General features: G+C 37.9%; 1 protein-coding gene across 4 annotated transcripts in view; it reads right to left on the reverse strand.

Annotated features, from left to right (window-relative positions):
- Positions 1-22,559, reverse strand: part of chd7 (chromodomain helicase DNA binding protein 7) — a 274,019-nt gene that overhangs the window by 99,038 nt on the left and 152,422 nt on the right. For all 4 annotated transcript variants that reach the window (XM_048529010.2, XM_048529007.2, XM_048529008.2 and 1 more), the window contains exons 6-11: positions 19,904-19,963; positions 19,109-19,164; positions 13,975-14,092; positions 9,567-9,653; positions 4,668-4,805; positions 1,021-1,142 (exon numbers count right to left, since the gene is read on the reverse strand). In XM_048529010.2, coding sequence (XP_048384967.1) covers positions 1,021-1,142; positions 4,668-4,805; positions 9,567-9,653; positions 13,975-14,092; positions 19,109-19,164; positions 19,904-19,963 — 581 coding nt within the window. The remainder of the gene's footprint in view (positions 1-1,020; positions 1,143-4,667; positions 4,806-9,566; positions 9,654-13,974; positions 14,093-19,108; positions 19,165-19,903; positions 19,964-22,559) is intronic.

Here is a 22,559-nt window from a genome sequence, read left to right on the forward strand (position 1 = left end):
TCAAAATTATTAAATTTGCTGGATCTAATCCAATCTTCAAATTTCAGACATCCTCTGAAGGATAGTTAACTAGCTGTACAATGTTGGGAGTGAAAGATTGATCCACAATCTGTGGTACAAGGACAAAGCAAAGATAGAATCATTTACAGACTAAGCATTATTTGGTCTATATCTCTTCTCTTTTTCCACCATATGGTTCAACTTATACAATCTCCATTACTACAAGGAATTTGGGATCTATTTTTAATCACTGTTTTATGATATGAATTCTTAAAAACAATAAAACCGAGAACTGTTCAAGATTAACATCTGCAGGGCTTTAAAAAATTTCCTACGTGCTAAATCTGTCGGATCACATCATGCCCTCCACCAAAAAAAAAGCAAAAGAATTTTAGTTATTAATTTGTTTGGTGATTAAACAATTTCCCTTTTCCTGTCCTCATCCTGGGCAAATCTCTCATATCAGTGCACTCAAAATGAAGGTGGTAAAGAATAACACCTATTTACATGGCACACAATACCATTATGGCAGCATTTGCTTTTAAAGAACAGAAGCCATGTTTATTTTTGCATTCTAGACTATGCCATTTCACACCCAACTCAAAGTCATTCTCGCAATCTAATACGCCCTCCTCTTTTAATAAGCTTTTCAGAACTCACTGACTGGTTTCAAATGCAAACTCCTCTGGTTAGGGGTTAATTTTTGTCCAATAGAATTCCTGTGAAGTGTGTTGGGACATTTTTCTGCTAGAAGTGCTACTAACTGCAATCATATCCCTGCACTGCTTGAGTTCAGAGTCTGGAGTCAACACTTGCAAATTGACTTTCAGCTCCTAAATTTTATCTGTAAACTAGATTGCCAAACTAGTATTTCATGGAATGTTAAAACTGCTGCTGCACAAGGAGCTGGATCAAGCATATCAACCATAAAACGTTACCAGTATGAAAACGGTTTTGCACATCTCTATTCAACACCCTTTCTTCATTATTTCACTCTATATAGCAACAACAATAACCCACCTGTTGTACCAATTAAAGAGTAGCCAATTTACACCCTCCAGTTGATATTCCCTGAGTTGGTTGCCATTTTTATAGTCCCTTGATTGCTCCAATTTCGTCCAGAATTCTGGAAGCGGACGCTCCTTTTGAATACAAGACAATAGCCACAGTGAGACAAGAATAATTATCAATTTGGTAAGGTATTTGGGACGAACAAGATTTTTCTTTTGACAGTTAATATGATCTGTATCCACCTCTGCACAATATTACTCCAACTATTCTCTGAAATTGCATTCAATTACATCTTGAACCCACAAACACAGTCTACTTCTGTGTGCTTTCCTAATAACGCATTCTGTAATCATACTAAGTCTTGGGTGAAGTATATTTGGTCAAATTCTTTTGCTTGTTTACATTATAACTTTTGAGCTACATTATTTGAACCTATAACAGGCAATTAGCTTGTCTAAACTTGAAGTTTCTCAACTCAAAGGGTGGTGAACCTGTGTAATTCTCTACCATAGAAGGTTGAGGAGACAAAGTCACTGAATATGTTTAAGAACGGTATAGATGGACTTCCAGATGCTAAAGGTGTCAATGGGTAAGGGGAAGGTGCAGAGGTACAGCATTGAAATGGAGAGTCAGCTGCGAACATGGTGAATGATGACTGAACTAGATGGGTCAAATTGGTCTACTTCTGCTTCTATCTTCTACGTTTCTATTATTCCTTTTGTCATCTTGAAAATTTCAATTAGGTCACTTCAAAGAGTTCAATTTCACAGAGAAATGACATAACTTCTTGAGCATTTTCTCATAGTTTAAGCTTCAGATACCCAAATTATTTTACTCCACATAGATTGAACTTCATAACAAGAGTATCGTAAAATCAACAAATGCATACAGGAAGAATTCTTTTAATATATTCGTTCATGGGATGTGGGCATCACTGACTTTGTTGCCCAACCCTAACTGCCACATTGCTGTCAACCTGGAGTCAAATGCGCACAGACCAGATAAGGATGGCCATTCCCTTCCCTGAAGGACATCAGCGAATCAGATGGGTTTTGAGCAAGAATTGGCAAAGGACATCATTAGATTCTTAATTCCAGATTTTTATTGATTTCAAAGTTCAGCCTCTGCCATGCTGTGTTTCAAACTCGGGTCCCAGAACATTACCTGGGTCACTGGGTTAATAAACTAGCAATAATATCATGAGACCAAAATCTTCCCGCAACCACCAACCCTGCCAGCTGCCCCAGCCCTGCTTCTCCAATGTGTTCCATCAAGTCCATTCTAGGTCTTTTAATTACACCTATTCCCCGTCTTCTTTGACTACTTTATCCTTGAAAGTTGCCACCCAGGTTGACACGGCTGTTAAGACGGCATACAGTGTTTTAGCTTTTATTAATAGAGTGATCGAGTTCCGAAACCAAGAGGTTATGCTGCAGCTGTACAAAACTCTGGTGCGGCCGCACTTGGAGCATTGCTTACAGTTCTGGTCACCGCATTATAAGAAGGATGTGGAAGCTTTGGAAAGGGTGCAGAGGAGATTTACTAGGATGTTGCCTGGTATGGAGGGAACGTCTTACGAGGAAAGGCTGAGGGACTTGAGGCTGTTTTCATTCGAGAGAAGGTTGAGAGGTGACTTAGTTGAGACATATAAAATAATCAGAGGGTTAGACAGAATGGATAGGGAGAGCCTTTTTCCTAGGATGGTGACGGCGAGCACGAGGGGGTATAGCTTTAAATTGAGGGGTGAAAGATATAGGGCAGATGTCAGAGGTAGTTTCTTTACTCAGAGTAGTAAGGGAATGGAACGCTTTGCCTGCAACGGTAGTAGATTCGCCAACTTTAGGTACATTTAAGTCGTCATTGGATAAGCATATGGACGTACATGGAATAGTGTAGGTTAGATGGGCTTCAGATCAGTGCGACAGGTCGGCACAACATCGAGGGCCGAAGGGCCTGTACTGTGCTGTAATGCTCTATGTACTTTATTTTTGATAGTCTTAAAGAAAGTCACGTATCAGCAATTTCTGAAAATAAAACATTCCAGGCTCTATTAACTATATTCACTCTTCTAGTGATAACTCAGTTTTTCCTTCCTCACTTTGATTTGTCAATATGTAGAAACAATCTTTCATCCTTTCCAGGGACAAAGATATTCAAATCTATATGAAATAATCCAAATGAGGCTTAACTAATGCTTTGCACGTAGCCAACATCAGCTTGTTTCAAACTCATTTTCTGCAAAATAAGTTGCTCCGTTCTGCTTCCTTTTTAAAAAATAAATTGCACATCCTTGTTTTTCAACTCAAAATCTCACTGTTGGTTTTACTGTTCTTGCTCTTTTCTCTCTGTAAAGCATATTGAAAACTGTCTTTCTTGATCATTTGATTTGATTTATTATTGTCACATGTACAACGAAAACTACTGATTTGGTGTGAACCAAATCAATCATATTTTACATAAGTATATCAGAATAGAATGCAGAATATAGTGTTACAGCTACAGAGAAAGTGCAGAAAAAGATCGCCCCTAATATGAGAGGTCCATCTAAGTCTGATAACAGTGAGGAAGAAGCTGTTCTCTTCTAGCAAGAAAATAATGCCTTCTCAGACCAAGTGATTCTCTTTTCAGAGGGTCACAGCAGCAAAACACCCTAGGCAGTGCACAAAAAAAAATCTTTAATTAACAATTGGCTGTCTTCAAAGTGTCTCCACATATATTCTATCATTCAATTTGAAACCGTACTAGGCCCTCTGTTTCTGTTTACTAAAAAGCTCGAATTCCTGACTGTCAGAACTTCAAGAATAGAACATGTTCTTCTAATAGAGATAATCTCTACTAGACATCAGACTTAGCCAGCCTGATTCATCCTGTCACTGCTGTTCTGAGTAATATTATGATCACACGCCACTCTTGTGATGCATGCAGTTAAAGAGTATAAATATGATTGCAAAGACAGCAGTTGAAGGAGATGGAAAGTGTCTGCAATGGAACAAATGTTTGGATGCAGTGGCTCAAAATTTCTTCCCAAGACAAAGTAAATTTGTAGGGGATATAGCTATCAGCTGGACTATAGTACTGCATAATGCCTCGTAGTCCACGTCATTTCATCATGCTTATTTTTATAATACTACTCTGTTCCTTGAACTCCGGTTCTCTTATGCTTGTTTGGGATTACTTCTTACAATGTAGAGTTTAGATGCCGGTTATGTTGAGTAGATGGTCTTTTAATGATGTTAATTACAATGGAAAACCTTGCAAGCCAAATTTATATATGTATATACGTATATGACAACAGGTAATCCCTCTTAACATTAACGATTATCAAACTGGAGATTCCACTTCAAATGGAAAAACAAATCCAGTATTGATTCCAAAAATTTCTTGTGTTCTGTTTCCGAGCCATACCATGCACCACGATTAGGGCAAGTCTCTTGTCTGTTATTTTAACAAATGATTACAAAAATTATATATAAAACTCATGAACATCCTCAAAATTCAATTAGAACAGCCAAGCACAATATGCCTTTTAGAAATCTGTATCAATTGTCCATGCCAACAGAATTTTAATCACAATGAACTTTTTGGGATTCTACATGAGTCATTCTAATCTACCTTTTTTTACTTTTTGAAGTTCAAGTAAAGAATTCTGAACTTACCGTATATTCTGTTCTGGGTTTCATGGACTGCAATTGATGAAATTCCTCAATCTTGACTTGGTCTGTATCTGGTTTCAGTTCCCAAGTGCTTTCTTCATATGGAAGAGAACACCACTTCACCAAATAATGGGTTATTGGCTATTTTGAAAACCAAAATTAATTCATTTGGGACTGCTAATTTGCACATGTATCTTATGCTAATGTTGAGAGTCCTACGCACAAAGCAAAACTTTATTTTTTAAACATTACAGTAAGGATCAGAATAAATTTCTATCAAATGCATTGACCAGACAGATTTAATAACAAGCTCTAAATTTCAAAGAAACTATATAAATAAGATGATTAACAATACCTTTTGCTTTTGGAAGCAAATGTTTTGAAATTTTTGCTGTCAACTAGTAGGAGCCCATGGTGTAAAAGGTAACACACAAACAGAGAGGGAATTGGCTAGCAGAAAACAGACAGCATGCGAGCACTTGTATTTTTCTGATTGGTGGATTGTGACAAAGGGGTTCTTGCTATAGTTTACACTGGATCCTAACCGTTTACTGTTTATATCAATGATTTAATTTGGGGGAGTGAAGGCATGTTAGCTAAAACTGCAGATCTGGCAGATGGGGTCTAATGTGGAACATCTGGCAGAGGAATCTCTTTTTTACAAAAATGGATTATGTCTAAAAAGAATACAGCAGCAAAATGCCAAGTTGCAGAGGCATCTAGATGTTATATTGTAGAAGTCACAAAAAAAGTCAGTATGCAGGGACAACAAGCAATTAACCAGAGGCTTGTCCTTTTGTTACTAGATATTTTAGAGAGCCGCACAACTTAGTACCTGCCTGCTGCAGAAGGTGGTGGAGACAAGGTCATTGTTTTTTTTTTAAAAAGGCAGAGGTGGGTAGATTTTTGTTAGACAAGGGAATCAATGGTTATTCAAGGGCTGGTGGGAATATTAATTTTGATCACAATTTTATTTAATGACAATTTTATTAAATAATTTTCCAAATTTTATTTATTTAAAAGGGTCGTATTGAGGCACCTTCTTGAAACACTGTAGACCACGAAGTAGATTCTCAAAGCACCAAATGGCTCATCTCTGCTCATAATTCATATATGTTCGTACATATGTAACTAAGCTCAACATGACAAGTTTGATATAAAAAAAAATCCAAAGTGATAAATATCCTCAAATATGCATTTCACAGACAAACATGCATGAAATCAGTTTTGGTTGGCTCCTGTTAATCAGCAAGCAACACAGACAGGATAAACCTTAACTTATTCAAACAACACAATTATAGAGAACATGACCAGATCACTTACAGTAGCTACAATTTTTAAATAGGAAAGTTTGTACTTCAGCCCTGACACAATGAGGTTTTCCATTGAATAGGGAAAATATTTTAAACCATCCAAGCTTTCTGTTTTCATTGTATCAGCACACCATATTCATTAAGTAAGGGCCAAGCAGCAATTGCTCAAAGCTAATGAGATTTTCTTCATGTTCAAGCCTTTAAATTCAATTTAATCTAGCTCTAAAAGCGCTAGCCATAACCTGGTCGGGAGAAATTCAACCTCACCGATTTTTCAAGTATTACAGCTCAGAAATGGAACTGCTTGAAGTAAAAACATCCTGAACAATCAGACTAATCTAAGCTACAGAACAAACAGGACTATGGCTGAAAAACACAATTCTTTGAAGGCCAGGACAGCAGGTAGAAAAAGCGAAGAGAAAGGAAAACTGGGTTTTAATGTTTCTGTGTCAAAAGGATAATGATGCATTTTCACAAGATGCTAGTCAACTACATGTTGCATAATACATCCTCTACTGGGTATCTCTTTATAGGAAGGATATTAGTCCCATTGAAGACAAATATCATGTATATTATCACTAAAACAAACATACAAATAAAAAGTTATATTGATGGAGGAAACACAAAAATATTTAAGATTTTCATCAAAGGCTTAAAGGTTGCCAGAGGACCATAGGGCTTCTCTTTTACCAAAGAGGTGACTGGTGGTAGCTTAACCTGAGGGTCACAACACTTCAGGTGAAGACAGGTTGAAAAGGACAGCCCCTCAATGGTAGCCTCAGCCAGTACAGGAAGTGAACCAATGTGCTTGGTGTCACTACATGCAAATCAGCTGTCCAGCTATCTGAACAAAATCTCACCATTTTGAGGGGTTAAGTATTAGGAAATCATTCCATAGATTTAGCAAATCAATAGGAAAGGAGTATAGGCAAATGGATTGGCATCACAGGAACACAGCAAAATTTGTAAGAATTTCTTTCCCAACACAAGGTATTAGAATATGGAACACTTTTTTGCCACAGTGGTTATTAAGGTAGAATTATAATCACTAAAATGAAACTAGCATTTTTATGTATTCATACAGGGGATATGGCAATTGCTGGCTAGGTTGGCATTTACTGTCCATTGCCTTTGGGGTCGTATTGAGGCACCTTCTTGAAACACTGTAGACCACGAAGTAGATTCTTAAAACTGTCACGGCGGGAATTTCGGGATTCTGATTTTGTATTTGACAAGAACGAGTATTAAAAAAGGGAAAGACAAAGCAGAATTAAAGAAGATAACCCCATTTTAACAGGCATCAACTCTCAAAAACAAAGTTGCTGGAAAAGCTCAGCGTGTCTGGCAGCATCTGCGAAGGTGAAAACAGAGTTAACATTTCGGGTCCAGTGACCTTTCCTTAGAACATTTCTGGACCCGAAACGCTAGTTCTGTTTTCTCTTTCATAGATGCTGCCAGACATGCTGAGCTTTTCTGGCAACTTTGTTTTTGTTCTTGATTTACAGCATCTGCAGTTCTTTTGGTTTTAACAGCAAACAGCTTTCTGGTACAGTTTAATTTCTATTATTCTACAAAGCGCAAGACACACCTCAATGAATGACATTTTTCTTCATTCAGGAAGCCATAACTGCATTTGCTAGAGAGATCTTAACATGATATCTACTTTGATATTCAAAGTCAATTGCATAGATTATACCCATGCCTTTTTGGGTTTCAAAATATTGACTCAAGTCGTCCTTCACCCTTTCTTAGTCTTATCTCTTGGAGGTTGTAGGTTATTAGGTCTCACAGCATGGGACAAACTAAACAGCAAGGGTTCCAAAATGAATAACTGTGAGCTGCTTTTTCTTTTGTTCCCAAATTGACAAACTACCTGTGTATGGTTTGTAGAGTTGGCCAACAAAAGGAAAAGCAATTAGTTCACATTGACACATTCATTCTGGAACCCTTGCTATCATCATCTTATGCTCCTTTTGTTGAGGTAGCTTTCAACCTAGTTTTATCATCAATTTCTTTTTAAAACTTACTGGACTTATTTTCAGGCTCTTATGCTTTCAAAACTGTTTAGATATGACAGCTTAGTCATTTGCACACAAGAACTGAATGAACGAATGAATCTTGAAGTTTCAAGACTGGTTTCAGAGTTCTGGTATGAGTTTTTGTTTGAAGTGAAGTTTCTCAAACCAGACTTCTCAGAAGTTCCTTTTTCAAGTGTGGTGAAGAAACCACACTAAAAAGTAAACTCAACTTTATCATGTGTATTTTTCATCTCTGTTTTCAATCTTATTTGAATTTACTTCTGGTTTCATGTTTCTCTCAAGTTCTAGTTTCACGTCATTCCAAAGCAAACCTCCCTTCCCAACACTTCTTTACACTGACTATTTTTAAACCAACTCTTATTCCTGTATTTATATCCAATATCTATTTCAAAAACACAACATATTGGGATTTACTTTTCCCATAATTCCATATACTATTCACTGTGAAGGCAAGATTTTCCACAGAACTTTGAGCACCTTCTCACGTGTGACCAGCGATATCAAACATAGACAACAGTTAATCACACCTCAGTCAAATCAGTTTCTTTTGGGAATTGCACGTTTGCATTTTTACAAATTTAACCAAGCCCAGTGAATACCCATCTCAGGAGTAGCAACCCTGTCTAATCTTCCCTATTCCTCAAAATGAGGACAAAAATTAAATGCAACTAACCTCCTTTTATCCGGTAATACCATCTAAACTCAGCAGAAATGATAAAATCTGAGCCCTTCTTCTTACTAATCTTAACTGCCAAAGAGGGTATGTAAAATCAAATATTAGTTTCCCAACTGGCAAACTGTGATTCTGTTACACAGTATTTCATAATCCAATGCTCCTTTAATGTAATCTTTAAAAGTACAATTTCCACGTACAAAATGCTTATTTTCAACACCTCTTAATTGCTTACTTTTAACATTGCAGTGCAGCGTAATGATTTCAAAAACTGGCTGTCATTTACACAACTTAAGTAAACACAGACTAAGCTGCTGACTGCTGATACGCGTTGTTGAATAACACTGATATTTCTTCTTTCAACAATGAGCAGAGTTGGTAGTCCAAGACTAATATTGATGAAAAAAGAATGCACAAATGCCAAAGTACTTATGCTTAATTTTTAAGTAGAATGGGAGCTACAAATTATTTTTATCTAATTCAAGAATTTTAAAGATGCTTAGGTGGGAACTATATAGTGAACATTAAAAAATAAATTTAAACGCAACTGTAATGTTTGGGGTGAACGGCAGAAGCAGCTTTTCAAAAATAAATATGGCTTGATTATAATACTTAGAAATTTCAGTCCAATACCATTGTTTTTAGTATGTCATTATTCACGTGAATTTGGTTTGCTGCTCTTACTTGGCAAAGTGTTTTGTGAATTGACAGCCCAACTTTCATTAAAATTCACTAAATTGCAACACAGAAATCACTAAACTACTGAAGGGTCAAGAAATTTGCACACATTAATACTTCATACAACATTTTGAAGCAACGAATTCTAGTTCCTACATTTAAGCAGTTCACCAGGCATAGGTAAAACATTATTTCTTACCTCTCCACTATCTTTATCAGTGCTATGTGAAACATCAAGTATCCGATCGACCTCTACATAATCTGGATTAAAAGGCTCATCTTCAACCTGCAAAAATGAGCCAAGAAACAGTTGACATCTTGGTTTTCACACTATATGTATTAGCCTTCAACAGTCTGGTGATGCTAAACATGTTAATTAAGTAACTAAATTTCAGCAAGGCTACTCCCTGAGGAACTAATTTTTTCAGGCTTTAACTAGCCCCTTAATTACGGTGGAATCCTCTACAAATACAGCATTTTACATGTATTTTAAATGGTGTGAAGTAATATCTCGCTTAGGAGCAACATTTGAGTGATTCTGTTACACAGTATTTCATAATCCAATCTTCCTTATTCCTCTAAATAAAAGCGTTCCTTAAAAAGGCAAAGTTAAAAGAAATCAGCACCACGATGGCAAATCTGAAAAGCTGACTAGGGACATTAACAGCTGTTAATGCAATGTTGGCTCTTCTTTCAAGGCAGGTGGTGCATAAGAGCAGGGAAGTCATACTGCAACCATACAAGATGCTAGTGAAACCATACCTGGGAGTACTGGGCGAGTTCAGTCCTTTCTTAAGGAATGGAATTTTTTCATTGGAGGAAATTCAGAAAAGTTTCTCTATGATGATCCCTAGTGTGGAGAAATTGTCTGAACAGCAAAAGGTTCAGGAGGATGGGACTCTACTCAGTGGAATTCAGAAGAATGAGAGGTGATCTTATTGAAACATAAAGGATTCTTAAGGAGCTTGAGAGGGTAAATGCTGAGAGGATGTTTCCCCACATGATAGAGTCTAGGACCACAGGGCATCATCTCAGAACAAAGGGGCACCAATTTAAGACTGAGATGAGAAGGAATTTCTTCTTTCAGAGGGTTGGGTGTCTTTGGAACTCCTTGCTAAAGAGCACTGGAGGGGCAGAGTCTTTGTGTATATTTAATGTTGAGATAGATTCTTGATCAGTAGGGGAATCACGGGTTACAAGGAAAAGTGGACATGAGAAATGTTGGAGATAGTAAGAACTACCGATGCTGGAGTCAGAGATAACACAGTGTGGAGCTGGAGGAACACAGCAGGCCAGGCAGCATCAGAGGAGCAGGAAAGTTGGTGTTTTGGGTCGGGACCCTTCTTCAGAAAATGAGGAATGTTAGATCAGCCATAATCCTATTGAATGGCAGAAAAGGTTTGAGGGGCTGAATGGCCTATTCCTGTTTCTATTTCTTATGGTCATATCCAGGAACAAGGGTCTTGGCTATTTTTTTTCAAATTCTCAGCTAGGACTGTGGAGATTTATTGTTGTACCTCAATTACCACCCTAGCTAAGTTGAATTATCTAAGAATATGGATTAAATTGGAGCTTCATTTCTACAAAATTTTTTTTACAGAAAATCAACTTTGATTGTAATGGTAAACACCTTTTAATGGCTTTAACAACTGTAAAAGTTGCATCAGCATCTCATTCATTACATTTTCGTATGGTTAAAATTTAGAGTGAACTGATAGCATAATTTTCTTTACCCAGATGTTGCAACACACAAACTAAATAAAAGATGGCAGAACTTCATGTTTTTATGGAAAAAAGCATAACAAAAACAATAATGTCCTTTCAAAATATTAGCAACCTAGGATATATTTAGAAACTTCACAAGTGTTTGCTCAGACAGCAAATAGTCACTCTTGATTAATTAAGCACAACGATGCAGCATTTCATATCGTTTCTTCAAAAGTGTGAATATTTGCTACAAGCTCAAGTGTAGAACCATGACTCAATTAGAACCCAGACGAGCTCATTCTGATCTATTCATTCATAAAATAATTAATTACGTGCTAAAATGATTTTCATATCTTTTAAGGTCTTTATATCTAGGCCTTATTTTTGGCTACAACTTTGTACAGGTTCTGGTCTTTGGTGCAAGACTGAGGCCAAGTAACTCTTACATGATTAGAATGCAACCATGACAGGTGTAACTACAAAACATGCAGATGATCAAAAAATGTTTAAGAAAACGAACAGCACCTGTAGACAGTGTGAATAGGCAACCACATTATTGCCACATTTAAAATATGACTTTTATTTACATTATGTCTTTAAAGTAGGAAAAAATCCAAGGTGCTGATTTTGTTTTACCTATTTTCCTAATCAATCTGTTCAGAAGTGCTATTACACGCTTTTGGAGAAGTTAAGGACAAGAACATGCCTGAAATCAAGTTCAAAGATTGACTTTAACAAGGCCAGGTATGAGTTGGCCAGAGTACACTGGGAACAGAAGTAGGATGCATCCAAGAAGAAAGTACAAGTAGTACAGGGCCAACATGTTCCAATAAAGAAAATGGTGGAACCAAATCCAGTGAACCCTGGATGTTAAGGGGTGCACAGCATTGGATTAAGAGAAAACACTAGATACCGAAAACTCAAAACAGCAAAAGCCCTAGCAGAGTATAGAATATGTAGGAAAGAACTTTAAAGAGAGATAAGGAGAGAGAAAAAGGGGATTATGAAAGGATACTAGCAGGTAAAATAAAGGAAAATGCTCAGCTGCTTTACAGGTGAAAATATAATGGACCTTATTCTTTTCCTCATTAAGGACCATAGTGGTAATTCAAGCATTGATATAGATAGGATTCTAAATGAATACTTTGGGTTGGTGTTCACTAGTGAGCCAAACGATATGGGTGTTGAAATCAAGGACAAGGACTGCGTTATTACTAAGGAAATTAACATAGACAGAGAGGACTAGCAGACTTAAAAGTAGATCATTCTTAGGAGTCGGATGAAATGTATCCCTGGTTGTTGAGTGAGACAGGAGACGATGCAAAAATCTTCAATTCATCTGTGGCTGCAAGGCAAGTGCCGAAGGGCAGGGGCGGGGCAGTCAAAGTGGTGACTCAAGAAATGAGGGAAGAAAAACCAGGAAACTACAAGCCAGTCTTTGGCGGGGAAACTACTGGATGCAATTCTGAGCATCAGAAATAACCCGCATTTGGAGAGGCAGGGATTACTCAAGAACAGCATGATTTTGTTAAGGGGAGGTCATATCTGACTAAGTGGATTGAATTTTTTTGCAGAGGTAACCAGGTGTAGATAAGGGCAATGCTTTTGATTTATTTTATTTGGACTTCAGTAAAGCTTTTATATGTGAGACTGATAGGAAAGGTAAGAGCCCGTGGCCTCCAAGGAAATTTAACTAGTTGGATCGATACTTGGCTGAGTGGCAGGAAGTAGAGGGTGACATTTGAGGGGTATTTATCCAACCAAGTGCAAGGGAATAGATGATGAAGGGTAGAATCCTGGGAAGCACCAAGGATCAGAAAGACAAATGGGACACTTGCCTTTATTAGCCTAGGCATAGAGTTTAAGAGCAAGGTGGTGATGTTGGAACTGTAGAAAACATTGATTGGCCATAGCTAGGATATTGCATGCAGTTCTGGAATCCATTTTATAGGAGGCATGTGATAACACTGGAGAGAGTGCAAAGGAAATTTAACAGGATGTTGCCTGGGCTGGAGAGTCATGAAATTACATAAAGATTGGGCAGACTGAGGTTATTTTCCTTACAGCAGAGGAAACTGAAGGGGGTCACAATTGAGATGTATAAAATTATGAGGGGCATAGAGAAGGTACACTGGAAGAAACTTTTCCACTTGATGGAGGGATCAATGACCAGATTTTAAGGTATGGAACGGAAGGTTTGGAGGAGATGCGAGGAAACCTTTTGCCCCTGAGGTTGGTGGGAATCTGGAACTCATTAAGAGCGGTACAGACAGAAACCTTCATAACATTTAAGTAGCATTTAAATGGACACTTATGATGCCAGCTATACATGGCAATGGGTCAAGTGCTGGAAAATGGGATTAGAATAATTAAGTAGTGTTTTTAAGCCAGTGTGGGGCATTGGACCAATGGGCTTTTTTCTGTGCCTTAGATGTTTATGACTAAAGTAAAAATTGTGACTCGAAGCAGATGCAGGAGTTTAATCGAAAGCTTGATTTTAAAGTAAGATTGTGAAGGAACACACGTTAAGCGACAAAGATTTTAGGAGGTAATCTAGATCATAGAACCAAGCAGTTGAAACCATAGTCAACGTGAGCAAGGGTATAGTCAAAAGGCTAGAGATGAACAAACACGGAGTTCTGGCAGCTTGGAAGGCAGAGTTTTTTAGAGATAGGGGAGGTGAGGGCCTGGCAATAAACTCCAAACTGAAGATTTTAAATTAGAGAGATTAGCATATTGCAAAGGGAAAAAGATAGAAAGGACAGGATTGATAGGTGAGCAAGCCTTACTATTGAGGTTAGTTTTGGATGATCTGAGTTTTTGAGTTACATACAATGTTTCATCTGAGCAATAGCATGGTGGATCAACCAGCCTTCTATAAAAATTGAAGGAATTCTGACCTCAGTGAGAAATTTATTCATTTGTGCCTGCTTGGCTTTGAAGCGTTTAATCTTCTGGTGAATTCTCTTGTCCTTTGCCAGCTGCTCCACTGTGGTCCACTGACAATGAAGGTAAGAACTGAAAAAAATTAAAATTAAGTGAATCAATTTCATTGAGAAAATAAAACCATGAAATACTCTAGTACTATGTACTATGCATATTAAATGGGTCTTTAAGAAAGTGGCAGGAGAGATAGTGGACCATTGGCGTTAATATTCAAAAACTCCCTGGATGCAGGACCAGTTCCAATGGATCGGAAAATTGGTAATATTTATTCAAAAAGAGATTGAAGCAGAAAGTAGGAAACTGCAGACAATTTAGTGTAAAGTGTATCACTTGGAAATTGTTAGAATCCATTATAAATGAAACAATAATGGTGTTTCTAGGAAGTAAAAATACAATGCATCAGAGCATTATAAAGGATAAATCATGAAGGTATAGAATTCAGGAAAAGGGACTAAAGAACTTGCACAGTTTGGCACAGAAAATGAGGTAGAATTGGCTGCTCTGTCAGTTTTAAAAATGGATAAATCTCCTGGGCTAGATGAGCTACATCCCAAGATTCTGTGGGAGGTGAGGCAGGAAATGGCAGGGGCTCTGACACAAATGTTTAATTCCTCTCTGGCCACAGGGGAAGGGGCCAGCTAATTTGGTTCCACATTTTAAAGTGGGGTGGTAAAAATGAATCAGGAAATTACAGACCGATGTATCACGGGTTAGTGGTAGGGAAACTATTGCAGAAAATTCTGAAGGAGAAATTAATACCCACTTGGAAAGATATGGTTAATTAGGGATCATTCACATGTCAGAGTGAAATCATGCCTAACGAATCTGTTAGAATTTTTTGAAAATGTGATCAAGTGTATGGATGAGGGAAGTTCAGTTGACGTAATTTATATGGATTTGAGCAAAGCTTTTGACAAGTTCCCACATGGAGACTCATTGAGAAGTAATTTGACAGAAAATTGGTGAGATGGATCAGAAACTGACATAGTAATGAGACAAAGGGTAGTGGTAGAAAGACGTTCAGGTGATTGGAGGCCAGTGACCAATGGTGTATCTCAAGGATCAATACCGGGACCCTTATTGTTGCGTTATATACATAAACAATACTGATGATAATGTAGGGGGAATGTTAAGCAAATTTGCAGACAACACCAAGATTGGTAGAGTTGTTGATAGTGAAGATAATGGCTGTTGGTTACAGGAAGATGTAGATGAGTTGGTCAGATGGACAGACCAGTAGCTGATGGTACTTAACTGCGATAAGTGAGAGTCAATGCAATTTGGAAGAAGAAACCAGATATGGGTGTATTTAATGAATGGCAGCACACTGGGTAGCTTAGAGGAACAGAGAGATCTTGGGGTAAATATTCGCAGATCCCTGAAGTCAGCAGAGCACATGAATAGGATGGTTGAGGCAGAATGTGGTTGTATTGCAGACAGTTCAGAAGAGGTTCATTAGATTGATTCCAGAGATAAGGGTCTTGATCTATGAAGAGAGATTGAGCAGTTTAGGCCTATAGTCTCTGGAGTTTAATTAAGGTATACAAGATATGAAAGGGGATTGACAAATTAAACATAGAAAGGATGTTTTGTCATGTGGGACAATCTAGGAGAAGAGGTCGCAGGAACTGCAGATGCTGGAGAATCTGAGATAACAAGGTGAAGAGCTGGATGAATACAGCAGGCCAGGCAGCAACAAAGAAGCAGGAAGGCTGACGTTTCAGGGATAGACCCTTCATGTTTTCTGAAGAAGGGTCTAGGCCCGAAACGTCAGCCTTCCTGCTCCTCTGATGCTGCTTGGCTTGCTGTGTTCATCCAGCTCTACCTCTAGGAGAAGAGGTCATAGTTTTAGAATATGGGGTTGCAGATTTCAAGCAGAGATAAGGAAGAATTAACTTTCTCAAAGGGTTGTGAATCTGTGGAATTCACTCCCCCAAAGCGTTGTGGATGCTGGGACATTGAGTAAATTTAGGGAGGAAATAGATTTTTATTTAATCATGGGTAAAAGTGTTATGGAGAGCAAGCAGGAAAGTGGAGTTGAGGCGAAGAGGAGATCAGCCATGATTGTATTGAATGATGGAGCAGGCTTGAGGTTCTGAATGGCCTACTCCTGGCTCCTGCTCCTAGTTCTGATGTTATGTTCCTCTAAATTGATGGTGAAGCAATAATATATCACCTGTGCTTTCAAGCAAAGGATAGGGCAGTGGGTTTGCAGGGGAATGTTTCAACTCCTAAACTATTTTCCCCAAACATAAATAGTTTCAGAAATACAAATTCAAATGATTTATATCAACATAATGGCTCAAGCTCTTCAAATAAAACTTACTTGCTAAGACAATAAACTGTATTATTCAGGGATTTTCAAAAGGGCATGATATATCAACATATTGTAACTGGCAACCATTTACTCAACTTTTTCTTCAAGTGCTAAAGAATTAAAGGAACAGTAAACTTTAAAATTGGTTCCATTACTGATACCATGAATTTCTGACAGTATATCAAAAAATGCAAGTTGGCCTCCATGCCAAAAATGTATCAAAAGGTAGTCAGCTTATTCAGAAGATGGGCATATTTCCCTAGATAGTACTTCTCAAAAGATAATTATGACTGGGGAACAAATGCTGACCCTGTCAGTGACATTCATCCTTGAAAGAATAAAAAAGCTAATCAAAATTAATCCTTGCCTGTTAAGTTCAAGTCAGTCTATGTCCCAAGTTGTACTTTGTAAAATTCAGATCACTGTATTGCAAGCTTTTTAATACAGAAGTACTTGAAAGCTGAGCAATACTCACTGTTTTCATATCAAATTTCAACTGCCTTAATGAAAAAGACACCGCATAAACATACATTACATTTACTACTTATTACATATACATAGACCAATGAAGTCCCAAGTGCAATATTAGGCAGAATTCTACAACCAATTTTCTTTCGATAAGAAATTCTGCACAGTAGGAGGAAGAAGCAGAGAAAGATGATTGGATGGGCAGTGGTTGGCAGTATTGATATTTAAATACAAACTGAAAAATCCAGATAAACTGGCCTGGCCAGAAACCAGTAGGGGTATTGTAGATCATGGTCGTGCCTTAAACAGGCAAAATAGCTCTAAGTGCAGTATCACTGCAAATCTCTGACTGGATTTCCTAAACTCAATTTAGCACAGTCTCATGAGTGAAACGTTTCAGTGTTAGTACTGAACTTAGAAAATTTTGGAGCACATTACAGGAGGTCATTACTAAACGTGAAGGTCTGTGATGTGAAATGTCACACAAAGAAAAAAACCAGCACTTTAAGACCTGTTTTCAAAAGTCACCCAAAGATTTTTATTCGCAATCTTTGCTTTTCAAGTATTTTTAGACAAATGAACAGGTGTAATGTGGATACAAATAGTTCAGTTATTTCATTCAGAAAAACAAGAGAGAAAAAATATTAATTATTCAACGTAAGATGGGACACATTCAGTTTTTCGACATGCTGTCTATATAAAGAAAGGAGTCAAACAGGATGCAAATGGACTGGGCAACATATGGATTACTACCACTTGGACTTGGGCTCAGGTCCTTCAGGTTTGTCAGCCTCATCTACTAACTAGCTGCTTACTGAGACAAAATAGAGGCAACTTAACTGTACATTTTGGGTGGTAGGAAGAGGGGGAGAAAGAAAATACATGAGAGAGAATGAGTGAACGAAAGGACGAACGAAAGGACAGAGAGTTTGTATGGTGCAAGAAATACTGCACAGTGGTGGTGGTCGAGGGGTGTGCAGAGGTGAGGGTAAAAGGATGAGGGTCTGATATCTCTAACGGACAAGCACATCTGCAACTATAGCTCATAGATGTTATGTACTGAGTGAGACTGATGCATTTGAGAGCTGCTTCTTGCCTCTATCCTTGTAAAGAGCAAGTCAAGGAACGCAAATTATGTAAACACCATAATTCAGAGTGAGAAAGCAGTGTGCTCTAATAAACAAGTTTAAAGTGACAATTCACATCACTGATTTGCATAGCGCAGTCTCTAAAATTTGCCTTCCCTTTCTGTCAACCACAGTGAAGGCACGTTACAGCAATCTAGAAGGAATATCAAGTGTAGCAACATCATATTCAAACCACTACTTGTATTACTTTGAATGATACAGATTCTGGTTATTAAATTACTTCAGGCTTCCATATTATCAAACGCCTCCCCACTTGAATCTTTCTTCACCTCCTGTATCCTTACATTGGGAACATTAATCAGAGGCTGGGATTCACCCTCCCCTCACCCTGAGATGTTACACATGAATCATCATTAGCAACTTTCAGACTATTTAAGAGTCACCTGGGCAGTTGGTAGGGGTGGGGGATCAGAAGAGCCTGACAGACACAGAAGGAGCATGAAACCAAACAGCAACAAAATGAGTGACAAAAAGTGAAAGCAAAAAATGAGAGACAGATAGAGTGCGAGTTAATGTGAGTGAGAGAGACCAATCAAAAGTGAGTAATATGGGAGGGAGGGAGGGAGGGAGGGAGGGAGAGAGTGAAAAGTAGAAAAAATTAACTAAGAAGAGTCACAGATCCGAAAAGACAAGGCAGCTTCTCACTTCACAGATGCTGTCTGGTTTGCTTGGTATTTTGTGTTTGCATAACATGTTATGTTACAAATCTATTTTTAAAACTTTGTACTGGCCTCAGGTCATTGATAGTAAGTAACGGCCAGTGTTTTTTTTCAAATTTCTGAAACTCTTGCTTCTGTTGATGAAAAGATGTTATGTTTCCACTTGATTTATTTTAACAGATTTTTTTAAAATGCTTAATGATATTGGAGATATTTCAAGGAAGTAGTGAAGTGCAAGCAATATAGACTGTTTCTCAGTTAATATGATGTAGTTACCAATGTTTTCATGAGAACATTCAGCAGCATACAAACCGAGTCAGAGGATAATTAATTTTTGATGTAGTATCTTTCAAAATCATGCTCAGGGCAGGACCCTTATGAATTTCCACAAGGACATAAATTTTCATCAATCTACTTTATGGTACAATGTCACCCATTCAGGGAAAGAATGCCTAAGCAACATTTTGGATTAAGTTTAATCTGCAAACATACTTACTAGTTTTTGTATTTGACAAACAACTCTTCCATTTCCACCTCTTCTCCAGACTCAGTCTGAAATCACAAGCACATTTTAGAATCTGATGTCAACGCAACCATTTGTCACTGTCATTTAAATCTTCAGGCAATTCACTGTAAAGTGGTTAGGGACACAGTTATAACCTACTTAAGTAGTATTAAAACGCAAAGAACACCAAAAGTTTCCTTTGGCACAGATTACTTTATCCCTCTGCAATATCCTTACGAAAAGCTATCAATTCCAACTACTCTGCTTACTGTGTCAACCAACTCATGAATCATTTTATCTCCTCCTTAACCACCAGCTACTTCATTCACAATAACTTGACCTCGACCTGGCTTCCTGCCAAACCCACAGCGTTAAGCAGATGCCAAATGTACCATTTCCTGAGGCAGCAGCAGTTTGCAGCTGCACTGCTGGAAGCCACATGTATTATTGTTGGCAATCATAAAAACTAATCTCAAAAAAGTGTTATAATTTAAAGTATTGCCCCTCTAATAAACTGAGAATCACGTTCTGTTGTTTGCAGAAGGTTACATATACACTGATGCATTTTCAGTATCATTCACGAATCACAATACAAAATTATACTCAATTCACATAATAAACAGCCACTATGAAGACCTAAATGTGCAAATTTTGACCTGCTACTGTTACATGGCTGCCAGCTGTTACTGGCAGATCCAATATCTGTACTTAAGGATTATGAAAAAACCAGTTCGTCAATTACTCCCAACATGCCTTACTTTAAAACAAGAGAATGTTACTGCTTACAGTTTTCTTCACCACTCGCATGCTCAAGATCTTCTCAGTAACTGGACCAGCTGCAGAGTCCTGAAAGAATTATTCAATAATAAAAAGTTGTGAATCTGAATTTAAAACAGACATACATGAACACATGTGCTCCTTGCAAAAAACCTCAGTTGCTTTAGTAGCACTGTCCAGGGATCTGAGTAAATTCATCATGCAAACTCCTTGCAAGAGCAATAAGGCTCTGGGTTTGTTAAAGGGACCTGAGGGACAATTTTTAAAACACTGAGGGTTGTTTGTAAGAGGGACAAACCACCTGAGGAAGTGGTAGATGTAGGTACAGTAATAACATTTGAGACACATTTGGACAGGTACATGATTGAAAAGGTTTATATAGGGATATGGGCCAAACACAGTCAACTGGGACTAGCTTAGTTTGGGAAATTTAATCAGCATGGTCACACTGGACAGAAAGGTGTGTTACTGCGCTGTCTCTATGACTTTATGAAAGGGCATCACTGTTCATCAAGTGATTTTTTGATTAGGAAATTAAAATTAAAGCAAAAATGTAAAATACTGAATTTATTTATAAATGAGTTATCTACCTAAAACCAATACGTTTTAGATCACAATGCTTATTTGCTCTACGATTCAGGTCTAAGATTTTAGATGGTTTCCTTGAGTAATTTGCATATTGCTGTTCTTCTTCTGAAGGAAGTGGTTTCCAACAAAATACTCAGTATCTGGTAAACTTGTTTAATACAGTACCAATCAATGTACAACAACTATGGGATGTGTTTTAAACTGCCAAGGTAATTTACTATAGGTGCGAGACGTATTGTTTAAGATTTTCAAAACTCTGTATATAAACAGTATTGGCAAAAAAAATCCCAACCACATGCAAATTGTGGCAATCCCTCAAAAAGAAAAGATAACCCATTACGGCAAAAATTGCATTCTATAATTTTTGTGGATGGCATACTCGTTACAACACTTTACAATTCAAGCCAAAAATCAAGAGATGAAGCAGACAAACAATTACACTTCAGGTCGTTCCTTTGCTATTAGCCAACAATGTAAAGTAAAATGTGCTCAAACAAGTTGGAAATCATGATTCAGGCCTCGACACATCACAGACAAACATTCATTCCACCTTGTTTACAGAAATTATGTTTGCATTTTTTTAATATTTGGTTTTGTTTCTTTGGGGTGTTTGAGATCAGAAGGAACAAAGGGGGCATTAAAAGAAAAGAGTTTTCACTTTAAAGCAGATGGCTTATTTTTAATATGCCAACTTGGAAACTTTTCAGGACTTGAGAAAGAAAGACACAATGGGCACATTGAACTCAATTCTGCTCCTGACCTAAATGCAACTGAGAATGTTGCATTTGTGATCTGCATTAGTGATGTCATGTGATGCATTAATGTTAGTTAGGACAGCAGGGGAATGTCATTTTGCTTCCAAGACATTGGTGCTATTTATTCATACTGGGAAGGAAAGACAGCAGGTAGCCAGCATTTAATTCAAACGGCTCTCTACTGTTTCAGAAGACCAGCCTGACCTCTGCCTTCTCTTCTGTAAGATACATCTTCAATTTCCAGCCACTGGGCAGCATTTAAAGGAACCCACTGGAATCACATGATGGCACTGGGGATTGGTGGCTAAAAAGTGGGAGGGTGGTCAGTCAGGAGAATCAGACAGGACCTATTTCCGATTCCCAGTGTAAAGATGATGACTCCCAATTTAGTGGTGGTGGAAGAAGACAACATAACATGACAGTCCCACCCAAGGCAGCGAGATTCCCAATTAGGTTTATTATTAAGTTATTTAAAGCCAATTATTCCTGCTGTCATTAAAACCAAACGGTCCTTCAGAGTTTTAATCCAGGCAAGACTGCCTGTGACCACCCATTTCTTTGTTCATTATTTCTGTACAATGGGCAATAAATACCAGCCCAGCCAACAATGCCCACGTCCCACAAGTGCATAAAAGAAAACTCACTCAGCCAACCTGTATCCACGTTGCAACTCTCCTTATTCCATGGCCTATCACTTTCCTCAAGTTTGTTATGTCGGACACTGAACCAAATGTCATTTGGAATTCCATGCACACAACGGATGTTACAGCTTGAAGTACAATGATTTTGTCCACAAATTCTACTGCCTAGATAAAAATATTGAGCGACGTTTTTTCCCCCCACCAACACTTTGAAAAAGTAAAACCCCAATTTAAAAGTGGCCTGTAACAATGTTGTCATAGGCTCCCATATTTTGATGGCACTCCTATGAGTCTCAAATCTGCTCCAGGTCTGCCTGCCATGTTATCTTCATTTGTTAGAAGGTTAGTTTAATGACAATGGAACCTATTATTTAGATTAAGTTTACAACACCTTATTTTGGTTCTGGTCTCCAAATGCCTATGGCTAGGAGACTCTGATCACTGGCATCTGCTGGGCTACCCCAAAATCAGTGCACATGGTCAGGGAGGAATCAGATTGGGCTCAAAATATTAACTTTGTCTTTCTCTCCAGAGATGCTGCCACACCTGTTGAGTTGCTCCAGCATCTAGAATACTTATTTTAAATCAGTCCTTTTTTTAAAATATACATCTCCACCAAGTTGCCACTAAACTGTCAGACCAACTGAGAATTCCCAATCTTCCCATACATACTTGTTTTGA

Source organism: Stegostoma tigrinum, chromosome 5 (genome assembly GCF_030684315.1).
Source record: "Stegostoma tigrinum isolate sSteTig4 chromosome 5, sSteTig4.hap1, whole genome shotgun sequence".
Lineage (NCBI taxonomy): Eukaryota > Metazoa > Chordata > Chondrichthyes > Orectolobiformes > Stegostomatidae > Stegostoma > Stegostoma tigrinum.